The sequence below is a fragment of the Diaporthe batatas genome, assembly GCF_019321695.1.
Source record: "Diaporthe batatas strain CRI 302-4 chromosome Unknown Contig00009, whole genome shotgun sequence".
Classification (NCBI taxonomy): domain Eukaryota; kingdom Fungi; phylum Ascomycota; class Sordariomycetes; order Diaporthales; family Diaporthaceae; genus Diaporthe; species Diaporthe batatas.
In genome coordinates this window covers 447043-469951 of record NW_025408556.1, presented here as the reverse complement: position 1 = coordinate 469951, position 22909 = coordinate 447043, and the positions used below count along the sequence as shown (strand labels likewise).

The 22909-nt window shown below is 52.7% G+C and overlaps 7 protein-coding genes across 7 annotated transcripts; 2 read left to right on the top strand and 5 right to left on the bottom strand.

Annotated features, from left to right (window-relative positions):
• Nucleotides 1–307: 307 nt before the first annotated feature.
• Nucleotides 308–4644, bottom strand: KVR01_007908 (uncharacterized protein). The gene is made up of 2 exons (XM_044784287.1): nucleotides 4254–4644; nucleotides 308–4172 (listed from the first exon to the last, which is right to left on the bottom strand). Exons 1-2 carry the CDS (start codon nucleotides 4366–4368, stop codon nucleotides 3349–3351), a joined length of 939 nt encoding a protein of 312 aa, XP_044642886.1. The 5' UTR covers nucleotides 4369–4644; the 3' UTR covers nucleotides 308–3348.
• Nucleotides 753–3131, top strand: KVR01_007936 (uncharacterized protein; the record flags this gene model as incomplete). The annotated part of the gene is made up of 1 exon (XM_044782215.1): nucleotides 753–3131. One exon carries the CDS (start codon nucleotides 753–755, stop codon nucleotides 3129–3131), a length of 2379 nt encoding a protein of 792 aa, XP_044642914.1.
• Nucleotides 4645–7240: 2596 nt separating the features above from the next.
• KVR01_007695 (uncharacterized protein) lies at nucleotides 7241–9940 on the bottom strand. The gene is made up of 4 exons (XM_044783340.1): nucleotides 9226–9940; nucleotides 7864–9129; nucleotides 7716–7769; nucleotides 7241–7637 (listed from the first exon to the last, which is right to left on the bottom strand). Exons 1-4 carry the CDS (start codon nucleotides 9644–9646, stop codon nucleotides 7375–7377), a joined length of 2004 nt encoding a protein of 667 aa, XP_044642673.1. The 5' UTR covers nucleotides 9647–9940; the 3' UTR covers nucleotides 7241–7374.
• A 23-nt stretch (nucleotides 9941–9963) lies between these two features.
• Nucleotides 9964–13474, top strand: KVR01_007672 (uncharacterized protein). The gene is made up of 5 exons (XM_044787894.1): nucleotides 9964–10301; nucleotides 10369–11023; nucleotides 11101–11337; nucleotides 11444–11757; nucleotides 11812–13474. The coding sequence occupies exons 1-5, from the start codon at nucleotides 10246–10248 to the stop codon at nucleotides 12998–13000; spliced, it is 2451 nt and encodes an 816-aa protein (XP_044642650.1). The 5' UTR covers nucleotides 9964–10245; the 3' UTR covers nucleotides 13001–13474.
• Nucleotides 13475–13756: 282 nt separating this feature from the next.
• Nucleotides 13757–15417, bottom strand: KVR01_007720 (uncharacterized protein). The gene is made up of 4 exons (XM_044792028.1): nucleotides 15183–15417; nucleotides 14796–15123; nucleotides 14556–14729; nucleotides 13757–14493 (listed from the first exon to the last, which is right to left on the bottom strand). Exons 1-4 carry the CDS (start codon nucleotides 15336–15338, stop codon nucleotides 13856–13858), a joined length of 1296 nt encoding a protein of 431 aa, XP_044642698.1. The 5' UTR covers nucleotides 15339–15417; the 3' UTR covers nucleotides 13757–13855.
• A 617-nt stretch (nucleotides 15418–16034) lies between these two features.
• KVR01_008042 (uncharacterized protein) lies at nucleotides 16035–18413 on the bottom strand (the record flags this gene model as incomplete). Its single annotated transcript, XM_044788516.1, has 2 exons — nucleotides 16035–16839; nucleotides 18064–18413. The coding sequence occupies 2 exons, from the start codon at nucleotides 18411–18413 to the stop codon at nucleotides 16035–16037; spliced, it is 1155 nt and encodes a 384-aa protein (XP_044643020.1).
• A 2043-nt stretch (nucleotides 18414–20456) lies between these two features.
• Nucleotides 20457–22836, bottom strand: KVR01_008096 (uncharacterized protein; the record flags this gene model as incomplete). Its single annotated transcript, XM_044786059.1, has 2 exons — nucleotides 20457–21062; nucleotides 21115–22836. 2 exons carry the CDS (start codon nucleotides 22834–22836, stop codon nucleotides 20457–20459), a joined length of 2328 nt encoding a protein of 775 aa, XP_044643074.1.
• Nucleotides 22837–22909: the final 73 nt, after the last annotated feature.

Below are 22909 nucleotides of genomic sequence, written 5' to 3'. Positions count from 1 at the left end.
AGTACGGAATGGTGGCCGGAGGTATTACAGAAGCTCGGATATCCGCACCTGCAGGGCTCGGGCCTGGACGCCTGGAACGTTTGATCCCCCCGAATGTGTGTGTACTATGCATGTGTGTCTTTTTCTGAAGGACGATGACAACATTTACCATGCCTCGTGGCCGTCACCAGCGAAGATGACAGGCTTTGAGGCCACGCTGGCCACCTCGTAGACAACACATTTGAACCTTGGGAGTTCGTCTTACTTCCTTCCCATTTGTCACGATAACAGTTCACCGCTGGCACCTGCATGACAACACATAAGCTATATATTAAAAAGCTAAACCTACCATATAAATAGAATTTGAAAGACTAAGTATACTAGAAGCTAACATATCAAAACCATCACCTCTTGTGGGTTGAATCGCGCTGGCACGTTGGCCCCCGAGCTGAGTCGGAAAGTGTGACCCTGCTTGGGGATTGCCTGGGAGCTTCGGATTGTGGTGGAGTAGACTCGGTCCCGACCTCCGTACCGAGCTGCTGTACCCGGTGCTCTGCAATTCTACCCAGGCCAAGCCCCTAAGAGAGACCACTGTGTGGTTGGCCGACCCCGGACTTTAGGTGGGGCCTGGAACTGCTTGGGTGTGCAGTTCCGACAAGTTGGAGAAAGCTGTCTGCCAGCCAAAACCGAATTACCGACGACAACGATACCACTACCGGTCTGCCGCCCTGCCGCCCCAGATATACCCGAGGTGAGCACACCCACCGTACATCATGGCTGTCCAGCTACGGTCGTTCCCCTCGCAGTCCTCGGAGGACATGCGGCTGGACGACTTCCTCGACGACAAGCTGCAGTCCACCATCGACCTGGACAACCTCGACGAGCTCCTCGCCAGCGTCGAGGAGCAGCACGTCCAGCTGCAGTCCCAGCTCGACGACGCAGCCCACGCCCTCGAGGTCGCCCGCCAGTCTGCCGACCAGCGCCAAGCCTCGCTGCAGAAGCAGATCGATGACTTCCAGTCCCTGCAGCGCAGCATCGACGTCCGCCTGCAGATCGTCTCCAGCTCCGATGCTCCCGACGAGGCCATCCGCAGGCTCGAGGCCCCCATGCACAAGCTGCAGAAGGTCGACCTCGCCCACAAGTACCTGCTCTTGCTGCAGGATGTCGAGAACCTGAGGGCAGAGGCCCGGAGCCACCTGCCCAAGAGCCCAAAGGCCGCCCTCGAGTCCTACACGAGGCTTAAGCAGCTGGCTCAGTACCTGCACGAGCTGCAGCCTCAGGCCGACTATGCGGCCACCCACCTGGTGTCACACGTTGCTGGCATCGCCGAGAGTCTTTGGGACGAGATGAAGAGGACCATGTGGGCAGAAATGGACGGGGTCCTCACAAAGAGGGGCTGGCCAAAGAAGGTGGACGCACGGTCAGAGATCGACGAGGAGTGGAGGGAGTGCTTCGAGAAGCTGGTGGACCTGCAGGTCCCAGAGGTCCTCTACTCGGACGGCGTGGTGACGCTGCTGCCCATCGATGTCATGGTGCAGAACTGGTCCAAGGAGTTCCGCTACCATTTCATGAGCGACAAACCCACAAGCAATCCGCACAATATTGGGAACCAGTGTTTTCCCTGGGTTACCGCTCGCATAGAGGAGTGGGACGACTTCATGCGCGATAACTTTGGCTTCATACTCGCGACCAAGTTCAGCGACACGGCGGCCGCCAACAAGATGGTTTACATGGACCCGACGTGTGCCGTCATCACCTCCTTGCTGCCTGTAATCAGGGAGAAGGTCAATTCAGCTGTGGAGGTCGCCCTGAAGGACCCAGTCTTCCTGAGCAGGCTTATGGGGGAGCTGATGACCTTCGACGAAACTCTGCGGGCCAGGTTCAACTACGACGGAGGCGACCTCGAGCGAGGCTGGGGCGGCATCACCTCCGAGGTACTGGACAAACACTTTGACAAGTGGCTCGAGGCGGAGAAGACGTTCGCCCTCGAGAGGTACAAGGCGATCATGGCCACGCCGGACGCGGGCCAGATCGACTACGAGTACAACGGCCCTGGGAAGACCAAGCCGACATACGGTGCTGTCCGGGTCACCGACCTCCTGCGCTCCGTGACGACTCAATACGAGCGGGTCAGGAGATTCTCCCATAAGCTGCGCTTCCTGATCGAGATCCAATTGGAGATCTTGGACTCGTATCATGACCGGCTCAACGGGTCACTGGGCGCTTATAAAGCTATGACTTCCACCGCCGGCAAGATGGTGTACGGTGCGACCAAGGAGCAATTGGCGGCCCTCGAGGGAACCGGGGCGTTCGAGACGCTGTGCAAGGTCTTTGGCAGCACGGATCACGTTGTCGGCGCGCTGAAGGACTGGAGCAACGAGGAGTTCTTTGTGGACCTGTGGGACCGGCTGCAGGCCAGGGCTAGGGCCAACATGGCCGACGACCAGGGCAACCTCGCGGGTGGAATGAGCCAAGACGAAGTCAAGGGCCGGACATCACAGACAGTCGGCACAGGCGAGGACGGAGGTATACTGTTCGACGAGACCATCAAGGCGTATACGGAGCGGCGGGCGGCGGCGCAGGACCTGCTGATCGAGGCGGTCATCAGGTCGCACGCGGACGCGTTCCGCGCCTACATCCAGCGGGCGCAGTGGACCGTCGTCAGCGAGGACACGGCGCCCATCGACCCGTACCAGCTGGCCATCACGGCGGAGCTGGACGAGCCGCTGCGCATCATCAAGCGCAACTTCGACTTCCTCGCGCGCACCGTCAGCGCCGCCGTGATGCGCCGCGTCGTCCGCGGGGCCCTCGACAGCCTGCAGGACACGCTGTGGGGCGACGTCCTGCGCAAGAACAAGTTCACCGCCCTCGGGGCCGCCCAGTTCATGCGCGACCTGCACGCCGTGTTCGCCATGGTGGACCGCTACGTGCCCAACGCGTCCGAGGCCATGGCCACGCTCGCGGACGCGGTCAAGCTGCTCAACCTGCCACTCGAGGCCGAGGAGGGCTTCATGTCGCTCAAGCAGGCCAATGACCGCGTGTTCACAGACAATTCCGAGGCGAGAAAGGTGCTGGAGGAGCTCGGCATCGAGACGCTCGAGCCCGGGAACGCGAGGATGATCCTGCAGAGGCGCGTTGAGAACAGTGATTAGATCCTAAATGTAGCTCCAGAAATGTGAAGCAGTGAAGGGGTTGCCCTCGTCCCGCCGTGTCTATTGCTGCCCCTCTCGATATGTCTAGTGTTGAACCGCGTGAAATTTCCTGATGCATTCAAAATGGTCCCGGGCTCCCAGAGACCTGCTTCCCCCTTGCCGGGGCCTCGCATGATTTTTGCCATCCCCAGCTTCCGACGGCTTTTGTCCCACCGCCCTAGTTGATAGCCCTCATCGTCATCTCGACGACGGCAAACGTACCCGCAGAAACAGGCATGGCCCTGAGCAGCGTCGGGCCCAGCCCCCTCCAGAACCCGCCCATGCCCTCCTTCCTCCACGTCTGCGCGAAGCAGTCCCGCATGTTCTTGTACACCTTGTCCTTGCCGAACCCGTCCGTCTGCATCTTGGACTTGACCACGTCGAAGGGGTAGCTCGAGAGCCAGAGCGCCTCGCCGGCCAGCCCGCCGTAGAAGGCGACCTTGTAGGCGGGGATGTCCTTGCGGTCGACGCCGTTGCGCGCGGCGTCGCGGGCCATGAGCCACTCAAAGGACAGGAACCACACGCCGTAGGCCTGGGCCTCCCGCAGGACCGTCACCGCGGTGCCGCGGTACACGCCGCCGAGGAGGCCGCCGCCGGGGGCCGCCGTCAGCTTGCGCACGCAGTCCAGCGGGCCCGAGTAGAGCCTCCCCGCGCCGTGGGGCTGCGTCTGCAGCCGGATGCGCACGTGCTCGATGGGGCTCGACAGCAGCGTGTTGGCCACGCCCGCGAAGGCGCCCGAGGCGTAGTACTGCCCGTACCCGAGCGGGGCGCCCGGGGCGGCGCCGTGGTTGGCCGTGTTCTGCTCCTCGAAGTAGCGCCGGGCGGCGTGGAAGCCGCCGAACTGGACGGACACGCAGGCGCCGATCCCGATGAGCGGGGTGAGGGTGCCCTTGTAGAAGGCCGCCGGCCCTTCGTTCTTGAGGATGGAGGTTGCTGTTGCCAGGGCTGATGTGTTTGTGGTTGATGTCTGCAGGCGCACCTTGACTATGTCGAAGGGTTGGCCTGGGAGGGTGTTTTGTTAGTCGGTTGGTTCACGAGAGCCTCACGCCCGTCCCAGTCTCATCACCAGAGAGGCCTTCTTACCCAATAGCACCTGTGCAACACCACCAGCAGCTCCGGAGAACAGGTCCTTGGCCGTCTGCTTGGCACCGCCCTGCGGGTGAGGGTGAGCCTCCAGATCCGCAGCAGAATCGGCCATTTTGAGATGATGGCCCGGCACTTGGCTGCTGTCCCACCCCCACGCTATCGGCGCTCTTCTCGGCCTGGACCGCTGTTGATGAGCTCTCTGACGTGTCCGGGTGAGGAGGGCGTCAGGCGTCAGGCGTCAGGCAATGAAGGTGGGGAGGGGCTTGGTGGACGGTTGAGGCGACGGGGTAGTATGAGAGAGCACAAAGCCGTGCTGGGTGAAAGATAAGTGAGTGTGTAGACAAGGTACTTTAGTAGTCGTCCAAATAATTCAGGTCAGCCATGCCCGAGTGTGAACGCCGACACCGGTGCCAGGGTTGACCCCAGCAACCTACAGGGAGTGCAAATACTCACTCCCCTCCCGTAACCGCCTTAACAATAAAATAGCCTAGTAATATAAGTACTTACATAATATCTTAGGCTAATATTAAGAACTAATCTACTTTCATTAATAATATTAATATTAATATTAAGTTTATAAAAAGTTATTATATTAAAAGTAATATTTAATATATTTTAAGATTAATATTAAAGTTTATATAAACTTTATTTATAATTAATTTAATTATACTTTATATATTTAATAATAATATTTTTATATATAATAAAATATTTCTTATAATATATTTAACTTATATTTTAAAACGTTTTTAATTTTAATTATTTTTAAAAATTAAGTTTATTTATATTATTTTATATTTTTAAAAATATTTATATAATTTAAATTTAAATTTATTAAACTATATATTATTTTTAAATAATATTTTAAACTAATTTCTTTTATAAATATTATTTATAAAATAAATTTAAATAATAATATATTATAAATACTTTAATTTAAAAATATTATTTTAAATTACTTTTAATTTATTATTTATTATTTATAAATATTATATTACTATAAATAAATTAATATTTTTAAATTTTAAATTTTTAAAAGTTTAAAAATAATTATTATATAAAACTTATATATTTATTATAATAATATAATTATATTAACTATACTTTAAATTATAAAATATTATATAATTTTATACTTTTATTAAAAATATAAAAGTAATTATAAAATAATAATAACTTTTATAATATAAGTATAAATAATAATAAATTTAAATTTAAGTAATATTAAGTTTAAATTATTATAAAATATATATTAATTAATTATAATATACTTTTAAAAAATATATTACTTTTTTATTTAAAAACTTATAAATTATTATATTTACTTTATAAAGTAAATAATATTATAGAATGTATTTTAGTAAATAAAGAAGTAAGGAGGCTAACCTAGTGATATAAACTTTTATTATATATAGTGAATTAGTAGTATAAGTTAAGGTTGATATACTAGAGGTATATCTCTAGGTGTACCAGCTGTTTTGGGGGGTGCAAATATCCGTTCTCTTAAAATATAATAATTCTCTTCGAATTAGCGACCTGATATGTTCCTCCCACCTTACCGTTTTTCAAGCATTTCTCCTGGATCTCCATCGCGTAACGAGCGACATCTACGCAAAGGGTCACCGTTTCAGCAAAATCCGTCCCTCCGCAGACCCCGATTCTTGCAGCCCCATGGTTCCCAAGCGTGGTGCAACCTATGGAGTGATCACGTTAGTACACCAAGCAGACAATCAAGACCATGCTGAGAGGAGAAGAGGAAGCCCCGGCAGAAGTTCGGTTAAGTCTACTCCTCGCTTGCCGGACGTCTTAAACTTACGAGAGCCTAAACTGTTGCGGCATGCACAGGCTTGATATCCTGTAAGACCTCTGATCTGATTAATGATTCCGGTCACATCACCGGTTGAAGGGGACGCGTCCGATGTTTGGCAAGACACGCCAAGCTTAGCACGGGGAGCCAGGGTGCTGGCCGAGCTGGCATATCCGGATAGGAACAGTGCGGCGATGATTGGCTTCGAAATAAACATATTGAAATTTGCTCTTCTAGACTCTTGAGAGAAAGCTTGATGGCTGTGTGTTTGTGTGTGTGAAGGAGAGAAGAGGTGTCAACATTGACGGAAACTGGTTGGTGATTGATCTCCCTAACTTATAAGAAGCCATGTTGCGTTTTGCCATCCGGCAGGTTTAGTACATGGCGCCGGTAAAGGCTGGTCTCGATTAGCCTTGTTACTGTTGCTCCCCGAGGCTTCCTAGGCTATTGGTGCAAGCACTCCTAATCATGTTCCTCCTGTTAGTGATCTTATACTAGAAGCAGGGTCTCGATACCATTGAACTACATTGATTTCCCACGCACCAGCTACCAAGCGGACAATAGGAGCTTCACGAGCTCAGCAACATCCCAGGGAATTTTGCTCCATTCAAGTCCGCTCCGTATAGACCCAGCAATGGGTGCATTCGAGAGCACCATCAACGGCATGCCAGGCGACCATGGAAAGGCATATAAGACTAATTCTCGCTTCCTCGATGCTGTCGTTGATAAGCCTTCACATCAAGGATTGTATACCAGCGGCTAAAGCCGTGAGATCGATGCTAAGCATGTGTTATATTAGCCTTTAGGCTACCTATGTGGTTTCGCTTCTATTCCGTATACGTCCGAGGACATACATGGCGCCTTTATACGGTGGTAAGCACTTAAGACCCAGCGCTTGGAAGGAATACGATATCGATATCAATAGTTATAATATAATAAGTGCTTATAGCCTCAGCCTTGCGAGGCACAGACAAGGCTAAGGGGCACCGTCTTGACGACGGTTATAAATATATATGGTTTCGCTTCTATTCCATATACGTCCGGGGACATACGTGGCGCCTTCATATGGTGCACAGTTATGTACGTTTCGTTTTGTCGCAGGTGCCCACATGTAGTGCGGGTCGGCTTCCGTCATCTTCCAATAGTCAAAGTGGGGGAAATATTTAATTTAGTTGACTCAATCTTGACAAAATAGTATTAAGCGGTCATTGCCTAGGTAGTTAACAAGCCCCTTATGTTTGTGGACCACCAGCCACCAACCCCCCCCCCAACCTTTTCACCTTCTCTCTTCCCTCAAGAACACAAAAACATCTACTCAGATTCGTACCTGTACACATCATGCCCCTCTCCCTCTGATACGCCATCATTTTCACGCCTATCGAGGGAAGACTGATGAGGCAAGCGATTATGCTTCTTCCGACTTGTAGAGGATTGTCTCTCGCACTCGTCGTCTGAATCCCGCTCGTGTTTAGACCCTCGAGTCACCGACACAGCGGAGTCTGCTTCTCCAGGCGGTCCTCGATTTGATTCCTGGGTCCGCCCGGTCTCGGAATGTCTGGGATGAGGATGGTCTGCTGGAATTCGTGTTAGCGGAAGTGGGTGTCTGGCGGCAGTCGTGTGTTGTAATTGGGGTGGGGGGGGGGGGGGTTTACTCCCAGAACCTGTGCTTTCCTTGGGCGCGTCTCCAACCTGGAACGGATTCCCGCCTATCAAGATTTATAAGCTTCCTTTTCGCGGGCTTCCAGCCTTTATACATTGCACCTTGTGCGCGTGATGCTGCGTTGGGAATTGGAGGCGTACCTTGGCCTACCAGGGTAGGATGAATATATCTCTTCCAGTAAGACCTGCAGGCAGATGCCGTGCGCCTGGAAGGATCCGGAAGCGCGGAGGCGACTTTTTTGAAGTCAATCTGGCTTCTTATCAGGCCATGGGTCGATCTGCAAATGGATATATGCTCTTCGCGAGACCAAGTTGACGACGGGGCCTGAACCGGGCATCGCGGCCCTGGGCCACGCGCTGCCTCTGGTCTCCGTGCTGTGTCGGACGCCTGGGGCCTTGAAGATGATGATTCAGCTTGGCTTTCGTCCTTCTCCTTGGACTTCCTCGGCTCTTGGGTTTCATGTCGTTTGCCATCCCCTGAAAGAAACGCCCAGCGCCTCGAGATGGCCTTCTCGCTGCGGCCCAGAGATTTTGCCAGTTCCTTCTTGACAAGCGGTGGTATTGATATTGTCACAACGGCAGATGACTGCATTTTCGACTGCACAGTGCTTTTTAGCAGCTGGTCTTGCTCGGGGGTCCACTTATTATTCTTGACATGTGTGGCAGACACTTGTGAGCCTCGGTTGACTGCATGGTCAGTCTGATCATCGCCACCGCCCTGGTCGTGTTCCATCGTTGGACCCGAACCCCCTTGATCGCGTTTCGTATGCTCCGTATCACGGTCTGGAACTTGGTGTTTGGCATCGTGGGTTCGGCTGTTTGCTTCCGTTCGTACCCAGCTGGACTGTGTCTGCTTCGCCTTCAGCGTCCGCCATTTGTTTCTGATAGCTGAGACAGATCGGCCAGGGAACAAATCGTGCAAGTCTTTTGCTTGCGATAAACCAATTTCGAGATTCCCTTGCCCCTTCAGCTGCACCGCCATCATCTCTCGGATCAAAGCCTCTTCCTCTGGTGACCAAAGTGTACTTGGTGGCCTACTTCGTCCTTGTTTCTCTAGAGTATCCGGGCCACTCTGGCACTTCGATGATTGACCTGTTAAGCATCTCCTCGATGTGTCCAAGTTTCCGAATTGATTGTCTGTGGCCGAGCCCGGGGATGGCGAGGAGTTGCTTTGGCACCTCCCTCTCTTGTCTGTTTGAAAAGCCCCAGTTGAGTCTCCAGAGAGTGGAGAGTAGTGTTCAACAGAAGACAGTTCACTCTCATCGGAGGAGCGTAATGGTCTGTTTTGATCGGATGCCGACCTGTCTTGTTCATCAGGGTGCGCCAGGCGACTTGTGGATGGGAGGCCGCGGTCGAGCACGTTGCTAGACGGCGGAGGGGGTTCATAACTCGAGAACGATTGATAGACTAAGAGCAAAATGCAATTTTAGGTCAGTTTAATACTGGACAATGCCTTTGCTTTCTTGAGCGCTTGTGGTGGGGGTGGGGGGTTGAAGGGCTCACAGTCTTTCCACACATGGTGAGACAGGGCGTTGAAAGCTTCGTCGCTACCGGTACTGAATTTTAAGGACATCCCACCATAAAACACTCGCCCTTCTCCGAACAGCATTTGCGCGCAAAAGTCATCGTCTGTCGCCAATGTGTCACACACCGTTGCGCAGACATCGGGGGGCAATGCCTCCAGTCGTCTCCGGTATCGCTGTATGGCCTCTTCCCTGAGCTGCCCAGCAGCTGCAACGAAGTGTTTAGCGAACTGTTCTATGAGCTCGTCAGCCTTTCGCCGAGCTTTCTCGATTTCGGCTTTCGTTTGAAGGATGACAGCGTTGGCATCTGGAAGCATCCGGTCCTGCTCGGCTGATTCCCTTGGTGATTTCGACGAACCGCCATGCTCGGAGAGCTCGGCAGTGTTGTGGTGTTCCAGCATACTCGCGGCTTGATGCGATGGTATTGGACCGCTTGCTGGACGGCATCAAGCCGTGCTCTCCTCCTGGAGCTGTGAGTTTTGATGCTGTATCCGGGCTACGCGACTCCAAACGTTTTGACCGGGCGGTGTCTGGACTGTTGTCCACTAGTCCATAACCGAGCAACCAACAGACAAAAAGTCGGCGTTGGTTGGCCATCCTTAAATGTACGAATGCATGAGATGTGACAGATCAGGGGGTCTCCAAGCTGCAGTGATACGTTAAAGCGGAGTCATTTCTGCTTTTCCCTGGCACGCGAAGTATTGCACATTTCTTAACAGAAAAACGACAAAGCTTTATGAGATTTCGATAGAGATGGTGGAGCATTGAGGTCTCTCAAGTCTCTTTACTCGATATACATGCTTGGGAATATTTATCTGTGCGCGTCGCGTCTGGTTTTGCCTCGCGTCTTGCCACCGTTTCCATCCTTTACAGTATTGGGGGAGAAACTACGGTTCCAAGGTTGTCAACAAGAAGCCAACACTAGGGCCGCAATCATTTGAGAGGCTTTGTTCCTGTCTACGCACAAACACATAACACCCAGACACCACAGTCAAAAGCAATGTCATCCCAGAACCAGCCTGGCAGTTCCGGTCTGCAGGGTCACGTCACTGATGGGTAAGATGACAACTTGTTGCGCATATTAGCTTCCAGCAGCCATCGCTGAAACCCACTATTGTCACAGTTATGCGGCTATCGACTTTGGAAGCACGTCGACACGGGCCTATCTGAAAACATCCAACAGAAAGAAAGAGCCACTGAAGGGCTACCGCGTTCAAAAGACAGGCGTGGATGATGACAAGAAGAAGCGCTTCCTTCGAGGAGAATGGCCCTCCAAAGGCTGCCCTTTCGACTACCCGTACCCTGTCGGCTACGATGCGGCGGGGCCAGAGCACGCCGATAAACGTGACCGTTCGCTCAAGAGTTTTGTGTGGTTCCTGGCTGATGATGACGACAAGCATCCATACACTAGAGACCTGAAGGACTACCACAACTCGCTGTCCGGAGCACAAGAGAAGCAGGAGTTTCGAGAGAGGCTGAAATCCATGCTTGTAAGGCATCTGGCTATCGTGGCGGAACAGATTCGTCGAGAGGCCGTGTTGCGCGAGATAACCATCCGGAGCCTGGTACTCTGCGTCCCCAATGCTTGGGACAAGCCCAACTTCCAGGACGTCCTCAGACCTATCATGGACGAGGTGGCTGAGACGATAGCTCGGGGGCTTGAGACGTATTGCGTTTTTGAATCGGAAGCGCTTGCACAGTACATTCTTCATGACGAATCCTATGTCTTGAAGGATCGAGACTTCGTTCTTGTCTGTGACTTTGGCGGCCACTTCATGGTAAGCATCGAGTCGATGTTTCAAACATACAAGGCGAGGGCTGAGAGAGGTGCGCAATGCTGACACAAGGGCCGCAGGGTGGGAGTCTCTTCCAATTCTGCCGGGACAGTGCCAACGATAATCAGCCCGCCTTCTTCTCCCTGCCGCACGGCAACTTCGGCATTCGTGGGGGTTCACAGCTTTGGGAAGACCATGCTCTCCCTTACATCGACGCGTATGTAGAATCCAAGGGTCTACCCGCAGAAAGGGCGACTGTGCTTCGAGCCAGGCTCCTGCTCATGTTCTTCATCGACAAGGGTGACGTGAATGAAACTGTAGGTCTCTTCTCAACAACCCTTCTCTTCCATCTGCAAAAAGGCGAGGATTTATTCTGGACCTCACATTCCTGGTATTTTTGAGCAAATTTTGACCCCATCACAGTGGTACGAGAGTGGTCAGCATTTGCATTTGCGCACGTCAATCACAGATAGATTCCCTGATGATACCACTACGTATTATGTGCTCATCAAGCCAGCCGATGTAAAGCAGACGTGGGAGCTCGCTTTCAGGGAAGCCATCGATCTGGCAATCAAAAAAGTTCGGTCGCTTCCCGCACCTCAATCAGACAGAACACTTGTCATTCTCTCGGGAGGGAGTATGCAGAACTATCACGCGAGGGCTGAGGTGAAGCAAGCGTGCGAGACACTTGGTATAAGCTGTAAAGTCGTGGGTTTTGATCTCAGCGTTGAGTCAAGGTAAGCCTGTGCGACGAGCTCATACTTTACGCACTCACTAATAAACTGTGGCAGCAAATGGTCGGTCTGTCAAGGTGCCGCTACGTCCGAGGCATGTGCCAAGAGCCCCAAGCAGTTCTTTCAGCTCGGCGCGGCGATCGCAGTCCAGACGTACACAAGAGCAGGCGACCACGAGACCCAAGCGGGTTTGCTGTTTAACCATGGCCAGCAAAAGGAGTTGCGCTTATCGGGCCTCCACTCGACGGGGCAGCTGGAGCGCTTTGAGTACACCTCTAGACAAGAAGTCGAGATCCATTTGGGACGCCGTGCGCAGAAAAAGTTCAAGCTTGTCTGCGACCCAATGTATGAGCGGCACCCCCTCCAATATCCAAAAGGCTTTATCACCATCGAGTCTGGTGGTACCGCCGCGCACAACAGCTGTTATGACATTTGGGAAGTCAGCACACACTTCGAGGCGAGACGCACGGACGGCTCCATCGTTGCCACGCAGATACCCGATGGCAGATGGTTTATTCAAGTGGATAGTGTCGAGTACCACGAAAATGGACTTGATGCTAATTTGCACTTGCACCTGAAGAGAGAAAAAACAAGGGCGGGCAAGAAGAACCTCCGAACTCGACCCCACTACACGTTCGACCTGCCGCTCACGTCCTGTGGATCGAGCAATATCGTTCAATTGGACCATGACCGGATCAGAGACAGGCTATGGAAGTTCCAACGGGCGGAGACCAAGCTGCCGCAGTCAGTGTCAGGGCAGGAGTCAGCTGGTGAGGATGAACCGGTCGCTAAACGCAACCGGACGGCGTTATCCCCCCCCGAGGAACCGTACCATTCTGGCTACCAGTTAGCTGGAATGGACCTACCAGCGGAATCTCAGCGGTCGGAGAACGAGTTCTTCGCTGTCGACTCTCCCGAAGCTCCTGGTCTGGCCATGTCCTTCCAGACGGTCGTCAATTCCCAGCCAATGGCCGGGACTCGACTTGCAACTTCGCGGCTTGACGAATTTGAAGACGACTCTTACATCAGAGGCAAGACTCCGACGTCGTCGACAGAATCACTGCGCAGTTTGAAGCGGGAAATAAGCCCAAAGGCACGACCGCAGATGCAGGCGCATGCGTGCATTTCGGATATGAGAAACACCTGGAACCGCACAGACTATGACTCAGAATCCTCAGAGAGCATTGCGGCCATGCCTTACTCCCCTGATTCTTTCAGTGCCGATTTTAGGAGTCGCCCGTTTTAGGTTTTGCCTGACTTGCGGAGAGACAGGTTGCATATCGAGGGCCATTCGACCCACACATTCTTTCCTGGGACGCGTAGTGGGGTTCCTGTTGTGAAGTTTGTGGACTGATGCGAGCATTTCATTCAGCCAAGTCAAGATTTCATTCGCTGACTGTTTGTCTTCCGATCATCCTCGGCGAGCAAAGCGTTGATATCTCTCGGAGCGTGTATTTGTTGATTTCAAGCCGTCGAAGATCTTGTTTTTCAAATTGATGAGTGGTTAAAAGCGATGATATAGCGCGATAGGGCTCCCTGCTTCTGGTAAGCTGGAAAAATTTTGTTTCGGATAGGCCGTTCGAGTTTCATATATTGATTGACCTGAAGTCTGCTTTGGAATGAGGGGAGTGATAGGATGCAATCATTGTTGTTCTCGACTTCGCGAAATATTTGTACTCAAGAAGGATCTTTAACCAGAACATTTGAACCTACTTTTCCAAATCGGTGACCACAATATAGACTATCTAGGTAAGTAGCTTTGACGAATAAGCCACTGTACTATTCCTACCAAAAGCGACGCCACCACTTGCCATAGGCACGAAGTCCTAATATTACGATAGTAGCTTCGTTTCTCATGCCATTGTATACAAATTATATGTGGTGAGACGGTAGGAACTCCGTTAACTGCTAGCGCAACAGACCGGGACGAATTGGTTATTATGGTCTTTTAGCCGAGCGGTCCACTGGCCTGAGTGAACTTTGAATTGCAACCCCATCAACGCAGGATTTTATAAAATCGGTTCTTATGAGCAGTGCTATCTTCTGAGACGATCTATTTGATTGAGGCAGGATATAGTACCTGTCTGATATCTATCGGATATCAAAATACGGTACCGTCACTCTGAATGAGAATTGGACTCGACTTGGTCTCTGGCCGGCGCTGAGCCGCAACCTCCCTGCCAGATTTCCAGGTCCCGGCCTCCAAAACTTGAGCCATAGTCAGATGGACGTCTGGACCCATCCGTGAAACGATGCTCTCGTATACCCGGTCCAGCAGATTCAGTGTCAGAGCACGCCACTCCACAATAACATCGTCGCCCGCATCAAATAGGGGCAATTGTTGACCAGATGCCTTGATCCCCCGCTCGTACGCTTCCTTCTTCAGCGTGATGGCCCCTAGATCGACAAAGAGGCCACCGTTGCGATATTCTGGCAGAGCTGTCAGGGAGTCCGTGTTCTTCCATTTCATGCCCAAGATCCTCTGAAATGGAACCATCAGTGAGTAGGTGAGCCACTGGGTTAGCTTGTGAAATGGCTGAATACCGGCGGTGGCGTCGTCAGGCTTGGATTTGTCGGTGTGGGTCTTCAATGTGCTCAGGGGCCAGGCATCGCCTATCGGGAATCCGTTGACCGTTGTGCGGTCTTTAGGCCAGCACGGAATCAAAAGAGCTTGGAGAACGTCCCAGAACTCGAGTACGTCGAGCTCTGATGAACTCTCACTCGTCTTAATCATGTGATCTGACATAGCGGTTAGAGCGCAAATTATCACTCACACGGGGTAATTGGCGCTGCAATCTCACCGACGAGGTTCCCCGGGCGACCTTGCTCGCCAAAGACGTCCGTATTCTCCAACAAGGACGCCCCGAGACTCCTGAGAAGAGCTGCACGAGAACCTATTCCCAATATGGGGTTTTTGTCTGACACCTGAAAGCCCGTTGCAAGCTTCTCATCCGTCATGCTCTTCAAGCCTTTGCCTATGTCATCGTAGCGATGCTTCAGCATGTGACAGTCACCTCAGGCCCATATGAGGAAGGACATACCATTGACTGAGGGTATTTTCCCGGAGGTAGTGTCGGTGAAGGCAAATGAGTTGAACATGTAGAGACTGGCAACTGCAATGCCCTCACTCCTCTCGTATTTCCGGTCGGTGTCTGGCTCGATAAAACGCCAGTGGTCACCGGCACCAGCATCAAGAAGCACGGAGACAAAGAACAGATCGATAAGGCGGCGAGTAACTTCCAGATCATCAGTCCCGTCAGCCTTCCAAGAGTCAATCATCTTCTGGACACGCGGGACGTTGCCGACGTCGAAATGCTGCCAACGGCCGTGGGGCGGGATGGTGTCATATTTGTCAGGTCCAAAATCACGCTGCCAAAACGTCAGCCCTCGATCATCTTGCGCTGGATCTTGAGGCAATAGATAAGAACCTGAATGACGGAGATGACAAAGTCGGCGACATCACCGAGTTTGTCTTTATGGAGATCGAAATGGGACAGCTCTCCGGCTTCTGCGGCCTGCCAAACAACTCGAGCCCTCTCACGAACGGCTTGGAGAGATAACAGGTACTTGACCTGGGGATCCATTGTTGCGGCCTTGTTGTGGACGTGTAACGTGTTCTGTTTCTGTTGACAGTTCAAACACTGAAGCAATCAGCGGTCTGAGGGATTGATAGGAATGGAGAGATGGACACGCAGGAGCCAGAGCATACCTAGGTACCTGGGGCTGGAGGCAGGCAATTGGATTGACTCTAAAGCGGCAATTGCCGAGGCTACAGTTACGTACTAAGATGGCTGGCAGGCAGGCGTGCCGGCAAAGATAGGCGCCCCAAACGCTTGGCTGGGTGCTGGGCGTTGGGGACTAACTAGTAGCTGCACGCTGGCAACTGAGACAAAGAACAGCATGACTGACAGGCTGGATTAAGAAAAATCTACTGTTAAAATGGAGATTGAGATTGTCACTGCGCATGGGAATCTACAAGTTGTGATTCAAGATGGAGACGACAGCGTCATGATCAAGGTTATTGTCACATGAGAATCTACAATAGCATGAGGGCCAAATCTCAACTGTCAGAACAGCTCGAGTGCTTCATACTACCCTAGGTACTGTTAGCAGTTCAAATAGCAGAAGTTGGCAATGAGTTACTTGAACGTTGAGTGCCAGCTACTCTGGTGTTTGCCAGAGCCGCCAATATCAATCACACAGATATCACCTCGTCACCAATAATGGCCCCTAGTTAATATACATATATGCCTACCTATGTACTCGAGTATATGTAGTCGTCACGAAAACCCTCCACTCCCCAGCATCGTCTGCATCGCATCTTTCCACCCCTTCATCCCCTTGTGATATAACTCGGGCCCGACACTAATTCTCGCGACGCCCATCTCTCCCAGCTGCTTCGCAGTCAACATCCCCGCCCTCAGGTTCATCTTCACCGACACCCGCCCTTGCAACCCCTTGACCAGCTCTCTGACCTCGTCATCCCTCACCCCTCGGCCCCCAGGCCCGCCCCATACAAACACCGTACAAGCCCCTGCCTCCAAGTACCTTGCCCCTCTCTGCACTGCGTCTTCGACTCGTCCTCCAAACCCCAACACATCCGTCCGCGCATTCACCACAAAGTCGTCCACCCCTGCCTCCGCCGCCGTCCTGACGGCCTCCGCCACCCTCGCCGCCGCCTCCTCCTCCGGGTACAACTCCCCCGTCTCGCTGCTCACGTCCTCGAGGTTCACCCCCACGACCCCGAGATCCAGCACCTGCCTGATGGTCTCAGAGACAGAGGCGTAGCCGTCCTGCACGTCAGCCGTCACGGGCACGTCCGGGCGCTCGCGGGCGACGACACGCGTCACGGCGCGGATCCCGGCCAGGTTCTCGGCCTGCGTGAGGGCGGCGTCGGTGGTTCCTTGGGCGAGGGCGATGGCGTAGGATGCGGTGGCTATTGCGGTCGTGGAGGGGTGGGAGAGGGCGAGCGAGGCAGTGGCACCGTCGTGGACGTTGGTCAGGAGTAAGGGCCGGGAGGGGATGTGTAGGGCACGGAGACGGGTGGCGAGCGGGGAGAGGTGCTTGTACGACATCTCAGCAGGGCTAATAGTGTTAACAGTGGGTAGTGTAGGATTTTCTTCGGGGGTTGTTGGTGTATGGATGTAGTTAGAGAAAGTTAAAGCCAAGGAGGCTGATTCTGTGATCCGGGGGGAATAGATCGGATGGGCGTTTATTATGAGTGCCCAGGAGAGTAAGTAAACGCCTACCTAGGCAGGTACATGCGGGGTTAGTCATAGCAGCGGTAAACCCTGGACTGGACGCAAGAACAGAAAAGAGACCAGAGGCTCGTAGGCTCATAAATGGGGTGGGGAGTACACGGCCTCTCCCTATCTGATCATGCCGCCCTAGACGCACACATTAATGTTATTGCTGCGTACTCTTCTCAGAACATTCAACTGGAGTATTTCAAACGTATAATTTGTAACAAATTCAAGACCCTATCTCGCACCTATCCAACACATACTGTATTCGAATAGTTCTGTGGGGCCCCTGTAATGTTAAGTCTGGTTTTCCCAAGGTTCAATTGCGCCGCTCTCAGCTAGTTCTTCAGCCAAAAAAATCTGATATTGGTGAAGGATAAAATATCGTTTACTTATCCGGACATATTGGTCACATAAGGATCAGAAACAAAACCGCTCTCAGGTGGGGAAGAAATGCCTCAGTCTCATGGATGATCATCACTACTAAGCCAACACTCAAATACTTAGGAAAATAAAAGCTGGCTCTTGAGCGTTTACCACTGTATTAAGGCGCCACATATGTTTTATATGTATGGGTATTAGAAACGAAACCACTCATCATGCTGTGACCCAGACATTGAATATATCCTTAGAAGCTTACGAAAATGCACAGTGGTAAATGTGGAAGAAAAAAAGAAAGTGTTTGAAGAGAACTCCGGGTAGCCAGTTAGGTACTGAAGTCCCACAAACAGAACGATTCTGTATAGGCGATCGGGCTCTGCGAAGGCTTCCCCACTAACTTGAGCCATCAAGAAAAGACAGAAAAAAATTATTGGGGCTACCGAAAAATTAGTACTCGGAGAGGGAAATGTTTGAGGAAGAGAATGAGACCGGCGGCTTGAGAACTTGTGGAGGCACACCGTGAAACAACACTCTGGAACGAGCCATGGTGACCTCGGGATCCACTCACCCCTAATGAATGCCAACTCAGGATGGAGGCGGTACTCTCACCACATGTTTTCTCTTTCGGCAAATCAGTTTGGTGGGTATGAGATGAGTACCAAGGTGAACTGGCAGAGCAACTTACCTGGTGCCGGAAAGATCGTTAGAATCCCTCTTTTTCCAGTCCTCCTTCTTGAATTTGCCATAATCGTGGCCGCTTTGGGGGAGATTTTTCAGCGACACCGGTCTCCAGCTGCCGTCGCCGCGTGAATCGTTGAGATCCAGGTCAGCCGTGATGTCCATTGCGCCTGAGTCGCAAGGCGGCTCAGCGATGATCTGGAGCTTGAAGCGGGACGGAGGGCTGGCCTTGCCGTTTTCAAACTCCCTTGCGAGGCGCGAAGTGAGGATATTATTTGCCTCCGTCACTACCAATGTGTAGCGGTCTATGAGGGGGCGCTGCTCTTCTTTCGTGTTCGTGTTCTCAAACTCTCCCATGGCTTTCACCCCCAAAGCATGGAAACCAGCCTGCCCACCGTATTTGCCGGCCTGCGTGTTTTTGCAGTCCACGGGAGTACCACGACCCAGGAGCTTCTTAGGACTGTACCTGACTACTCCCCACGGCTTTTTGCAATCGGGACACCGTAGTTGAAGGCCGATCAACAGCATCTTGATGTTACCGATCTTGCCCCTGCTGATTGTAACGGACACTCGGAGATAGATAACTCGCCCTTTGTCGTGACTGCCGGCCCTGACACAGTCCAGTCTGATTTGCGCTTCTGCAAACTTGCTCTTATCCGCCCAGAAAAGGATCGATGATGAGTTTTTGCAGACAACCCTTTCTCTTGACTCGTGCCTCTTGGATTCCCTGCCTATAAATCTTTGGACCGCACTCACGGCTGATCGTGACGGCGTCCTGCGGCTGTTTCTATCATGACTTGGGCCTGGTTCACCTCGTATGGGGCTCCTGCCGCGGGGCTCATCTATCTGCTCTCCCGTTGCTGCTGGGGTGGGCGGTCTGCCCTTGCGGCCCTCGACGGGGGACTCCCTCTTACTGTGGTGGGGTATGGCCACGTCCCTTGGCTGCCAGCGATGATTCTTCTCGCAGTTCCGGAGAGACTCTCGACTCGGAGAAGGCTTACATTTGCGGAGTCCTCTTGACTGTTCCAGTCCGTGATCGCGTGTCCCGCTGTGCGCGCGACCGTGCTTGGTCTTTGACCCTTTTGGGGACATGTTGCGCTTGCTCTTGTCCTCGACCCTGTGTCCCTTACCAGGTTGTTCGGGTGGCATATGTTGGGCAACAGCACGTGTTTGAGAGACTGGTCGACCCATCTTTTTAGACTCCGTGCTTTTGGCCACTTGTTTGGTGTTCTCACCCGCAGGTGAAGTGGCAAGGGGTCGTTCGCCAGTATGCTTCTCTCGTTTTGCTGGCTTTTTGGGACTCTCGCTGCGTTGCTGACCCCTTCTCGGAGTTTGCCGGGATCCATTGGGGGGATGGCCAGACATGGCGCGGACAGGATTTAAGAATGTAAACAAGGTGCTGAGGAGTTGTCAAGTGTGGGATGTTGTACGGCACAAGCTGAGCAACGGAGTCCAATGGCCATACATTTATCATGCTCCGCGATGGGTTCCCGGTCAGACTGGACTTCTTGTGACTTAGAAGCTGGAAAGCAAACCGATGGCGCAGTTCATAAGCAGGGCTCGGTGAGGCCGCCATTTGCGCATGCATGCATGCCACATCTGCGGTCTGTGGGGCTGTGTCGTCTTGCACTGCCTGATCTGGGTCAACTCTCGATCAATTGATGTCGATTTGACATTTGAATACCCTCAGCCACTCCAAAAGATTCAATCCGGAATCACCTCAAGATTGGTCACAATCGGCATGCAGCCTCTCCCGACAAGGTGGCTTCGCCATATCACCTGATTACCTAGATACATGCAGGTGCCTTGTGCCCTGCCTTGCCTGCTTGATTTCGCATTGAAGGAGCGTCATTAGGGACTACATTCCTTCCCTTCACACGAGACTTGACCATTTCTTGTGTTTTAAAGCGCTGAGCGAAATTTTACATTTATGAATTCAGTGAGAGGGGTCCTAAAAGTATATAAAGTAAGATGTTTAATAGGGGTAGTACTGTAAGAGGTGTTAGATTGTCCGTAAAGATTATAAGGCTAATGACAATATTGTAGTAGGCGGCGGTCGCTTTAGGGGGGGAATCATGCCACCATTAGAAGAATAAATGAGGGCAGTTCCACAGCTAAGAAAAACAGTGCCAATGACAGTTCAGAGAGAATACAACACCCACCACAGTAAGAGACCAATCCTCCCTAGTAGGGGAATCAAGGGACGACATCGTGCCAATACATTCAAGTCCGACAGCTGCTTGGGATTGCAGTCGGGAGCAAGGAGGGTCCAGCTCAGCAGACACGGCAAGAGTGATCAGGACAGATTGGGCAGTATACGGGCCGCTTTAAGATCACATGCTTCACATTCCATCGTCGACGTCATATGCTACCTAGATTATCTTGCCCAACTATAGCGCCCTATTTCTTGAACGACTGCACGTGCAGCTGGATAGCCTCGTTCAGCTTCCCAACAACCTCGGGCTGGTTGCTGAACGCCGTCTGCAGCATCTCCCCGAGGTCCCTCTCAACCTTGGCCAGGTTCTTGCCGCCCGTCTTCTTGGCGCGCGAGTCGTCGAGCAGGACCGCCCAGCGGTGCGTGAAGGCGCCGATGGCCCGCCGCAGCAGGTCGTCCAGCTGCTCGCTCGCGTCCCCGCTGTCCGCCGGGGCGCCGCCGCCGGTCGACAGTGACGACGACGATGCCTGCGCGATGGCCGCCGCCGCGCCGCCGCCCAGCCGGGACGACAGGAACGACGCCGCCCCGGGGATGAAGCTGCTCACGTACCCGACGAGGTTCTGCGGCGTGATGTTGTTCCAGATCTGGGAGAAGTACTGCATCCCCGGGTCCTGGTTGCGCACGTCGCCTATCTCGAGCGAGACGAGCTCGTTCTTGAGGATCAGGAGGTTCTTGATCATGAAGAGGTCTGGGTCCGTGCCGCCCTTGGTGGTCTTTATGCGAGCCTCGGCGCGTTGCAGGACCTGGATCGTTTCTTTCACGATCTTGAAGACCACTGGGCTATTGCGTTGCTGTTGTGCTGTCAGGGATTGGATGGTGGCCTGTGGGAAGGGGGCAACTTACACATCGCTCCTTCGGCATAGACTGATCGAACATGACCAACAGCTCGAGAGCTCGCTTGACTGGGGGATATGCGTTTGACGAGGCGACCCCGTCGACCACCGGGCCGATTTTTAGCGCATCAGGCAAAACGGCCACCTTGGATATAGACTTGCCGATCTCCGCCTCAAAGGCAGCATCTGTGAACAACCACAGGTGTTCCGCTAGTAAGCGCGCCGCCAGTTCCTGGCAATGTCTCGAAAAGGCAGACTCCTCCTCGTCGTAGTCCGAGACAAGATACTCATTGGTGATCCACCCGAGTATGTTGCAGATGGTCTGAAGTTCCGCTGACTGTAGTGCCGATTGCAAGCTGTTCGCGATGGGAACAACGTTGGTCGCGTTGACCATGACCCTCTGGTGTGACTTGAGCGTGACAAAGGCAGACGTGGGATCCGTGCTGTAGTGTGGCTCGACGGCAAAGATCTTTGCGAACAGCATTGCTTCGTTGTAAGACCTCTCGAAGCTTTGCTTGACGAAGTTCCTCGATGCTGTCTCGACGGAGGCATCTTTGGACTCCCTTTTGAAGGTGTCCAGGTCATGCTGGATGATGGGCCTGAGGTCGCGGTCGCGGGCTGCAATATAGGCCTGGAAGATGTTGTTGGCGGTGTTGGAGTAGATCTCCGAGTTGGTACCAGAGAGGGCGTTTCCATCCGGGTCGTATGCTTGATGCACCACCTTCTGCACATTTGGAATGAGGAAATACGTGTCCTCGAGCATCATCTCCTCGAAACGACCGTAGGCGAGAGCGTGCCGTGCTGATTCGGATTGCGTCGCTGCGATCTGCCTGGATATGTCGGAGGACACCCTCTCCAGCCGGGCTTCGAGTCCAACTTCTAGCAAATGCAGAGCCTTGGTCAGTAGAGACTGGTACCGAGCCAGGTAGGACTCGGAGTCTCGGTATGAAGGGTGCTTTTCCATGAAAGCGATGCAAGCGTCCAGGTTCTCCAGCACCTCCCCGAACGACTCATCCTCCACCAAGCGGCCGGCCCCAGGAGCGTTCAGCCGCCGGCTGACGCTGTCAATGTAGGCATAGTAATGCAGGTCGGTCCCAACCTCGTCGGCTAGCTTCTGCAGACGCCGCTGCTCTGACAGCAAGTCCTCGCACTGGGCCTGGAAGGATGATGTCTGCTCCTCCACACCGCGGAAGGATTCCGACAGGGAGGCCAGCAGCTCCAGGGCGCTGTTCGTATCTTGTATCAATGTGTCGAGGTGCCTCTCCGTCATCGCCAGCTGCTCCCCGTACACCGTATACTCGTGCTGGCCGGCATCCAGCAGCTCATCTTGGTATGCGTCCAGCAGGATATCGTCGTCCTCGTCTATGACCTTTTCGATACCGGGCAACGCCAATGCATCCAGATTCTTGTGCTCCTTTCTTCCCGTCCTTCGCCTTCTCCTCTTCTGTGGAGGGGTTTCCTTGAGCCCCGCGCGCACGATGGCGTGGAAATCGGAGAAGGACTGGGCACGCCGTGAGAGGTCTGCCTCGGGAGGGGATTCTTCATCATCCTCTTCCAGCAGCTCCTCGAGGTCTTCGACGCCCCCGTTGGTCGTGTTCGTCCCGTTCGGTTGCTGCAGCAGGGTGCTGCTCCTGCGTCGATGGGCGTAGGTTTGAGACGGGACCCTTTTGTGCTGCTGTGCCTGTGGCTGTTGGAAGTCCAATATGGAGTTGTACCACGAGTCCTCGTACATTTTCGATGGCCGGGGACGGCAGCAGCGCCGTGGAGCTTGCGATTGGGCCGGGCAGTCGACAAAGAGGGAGGAG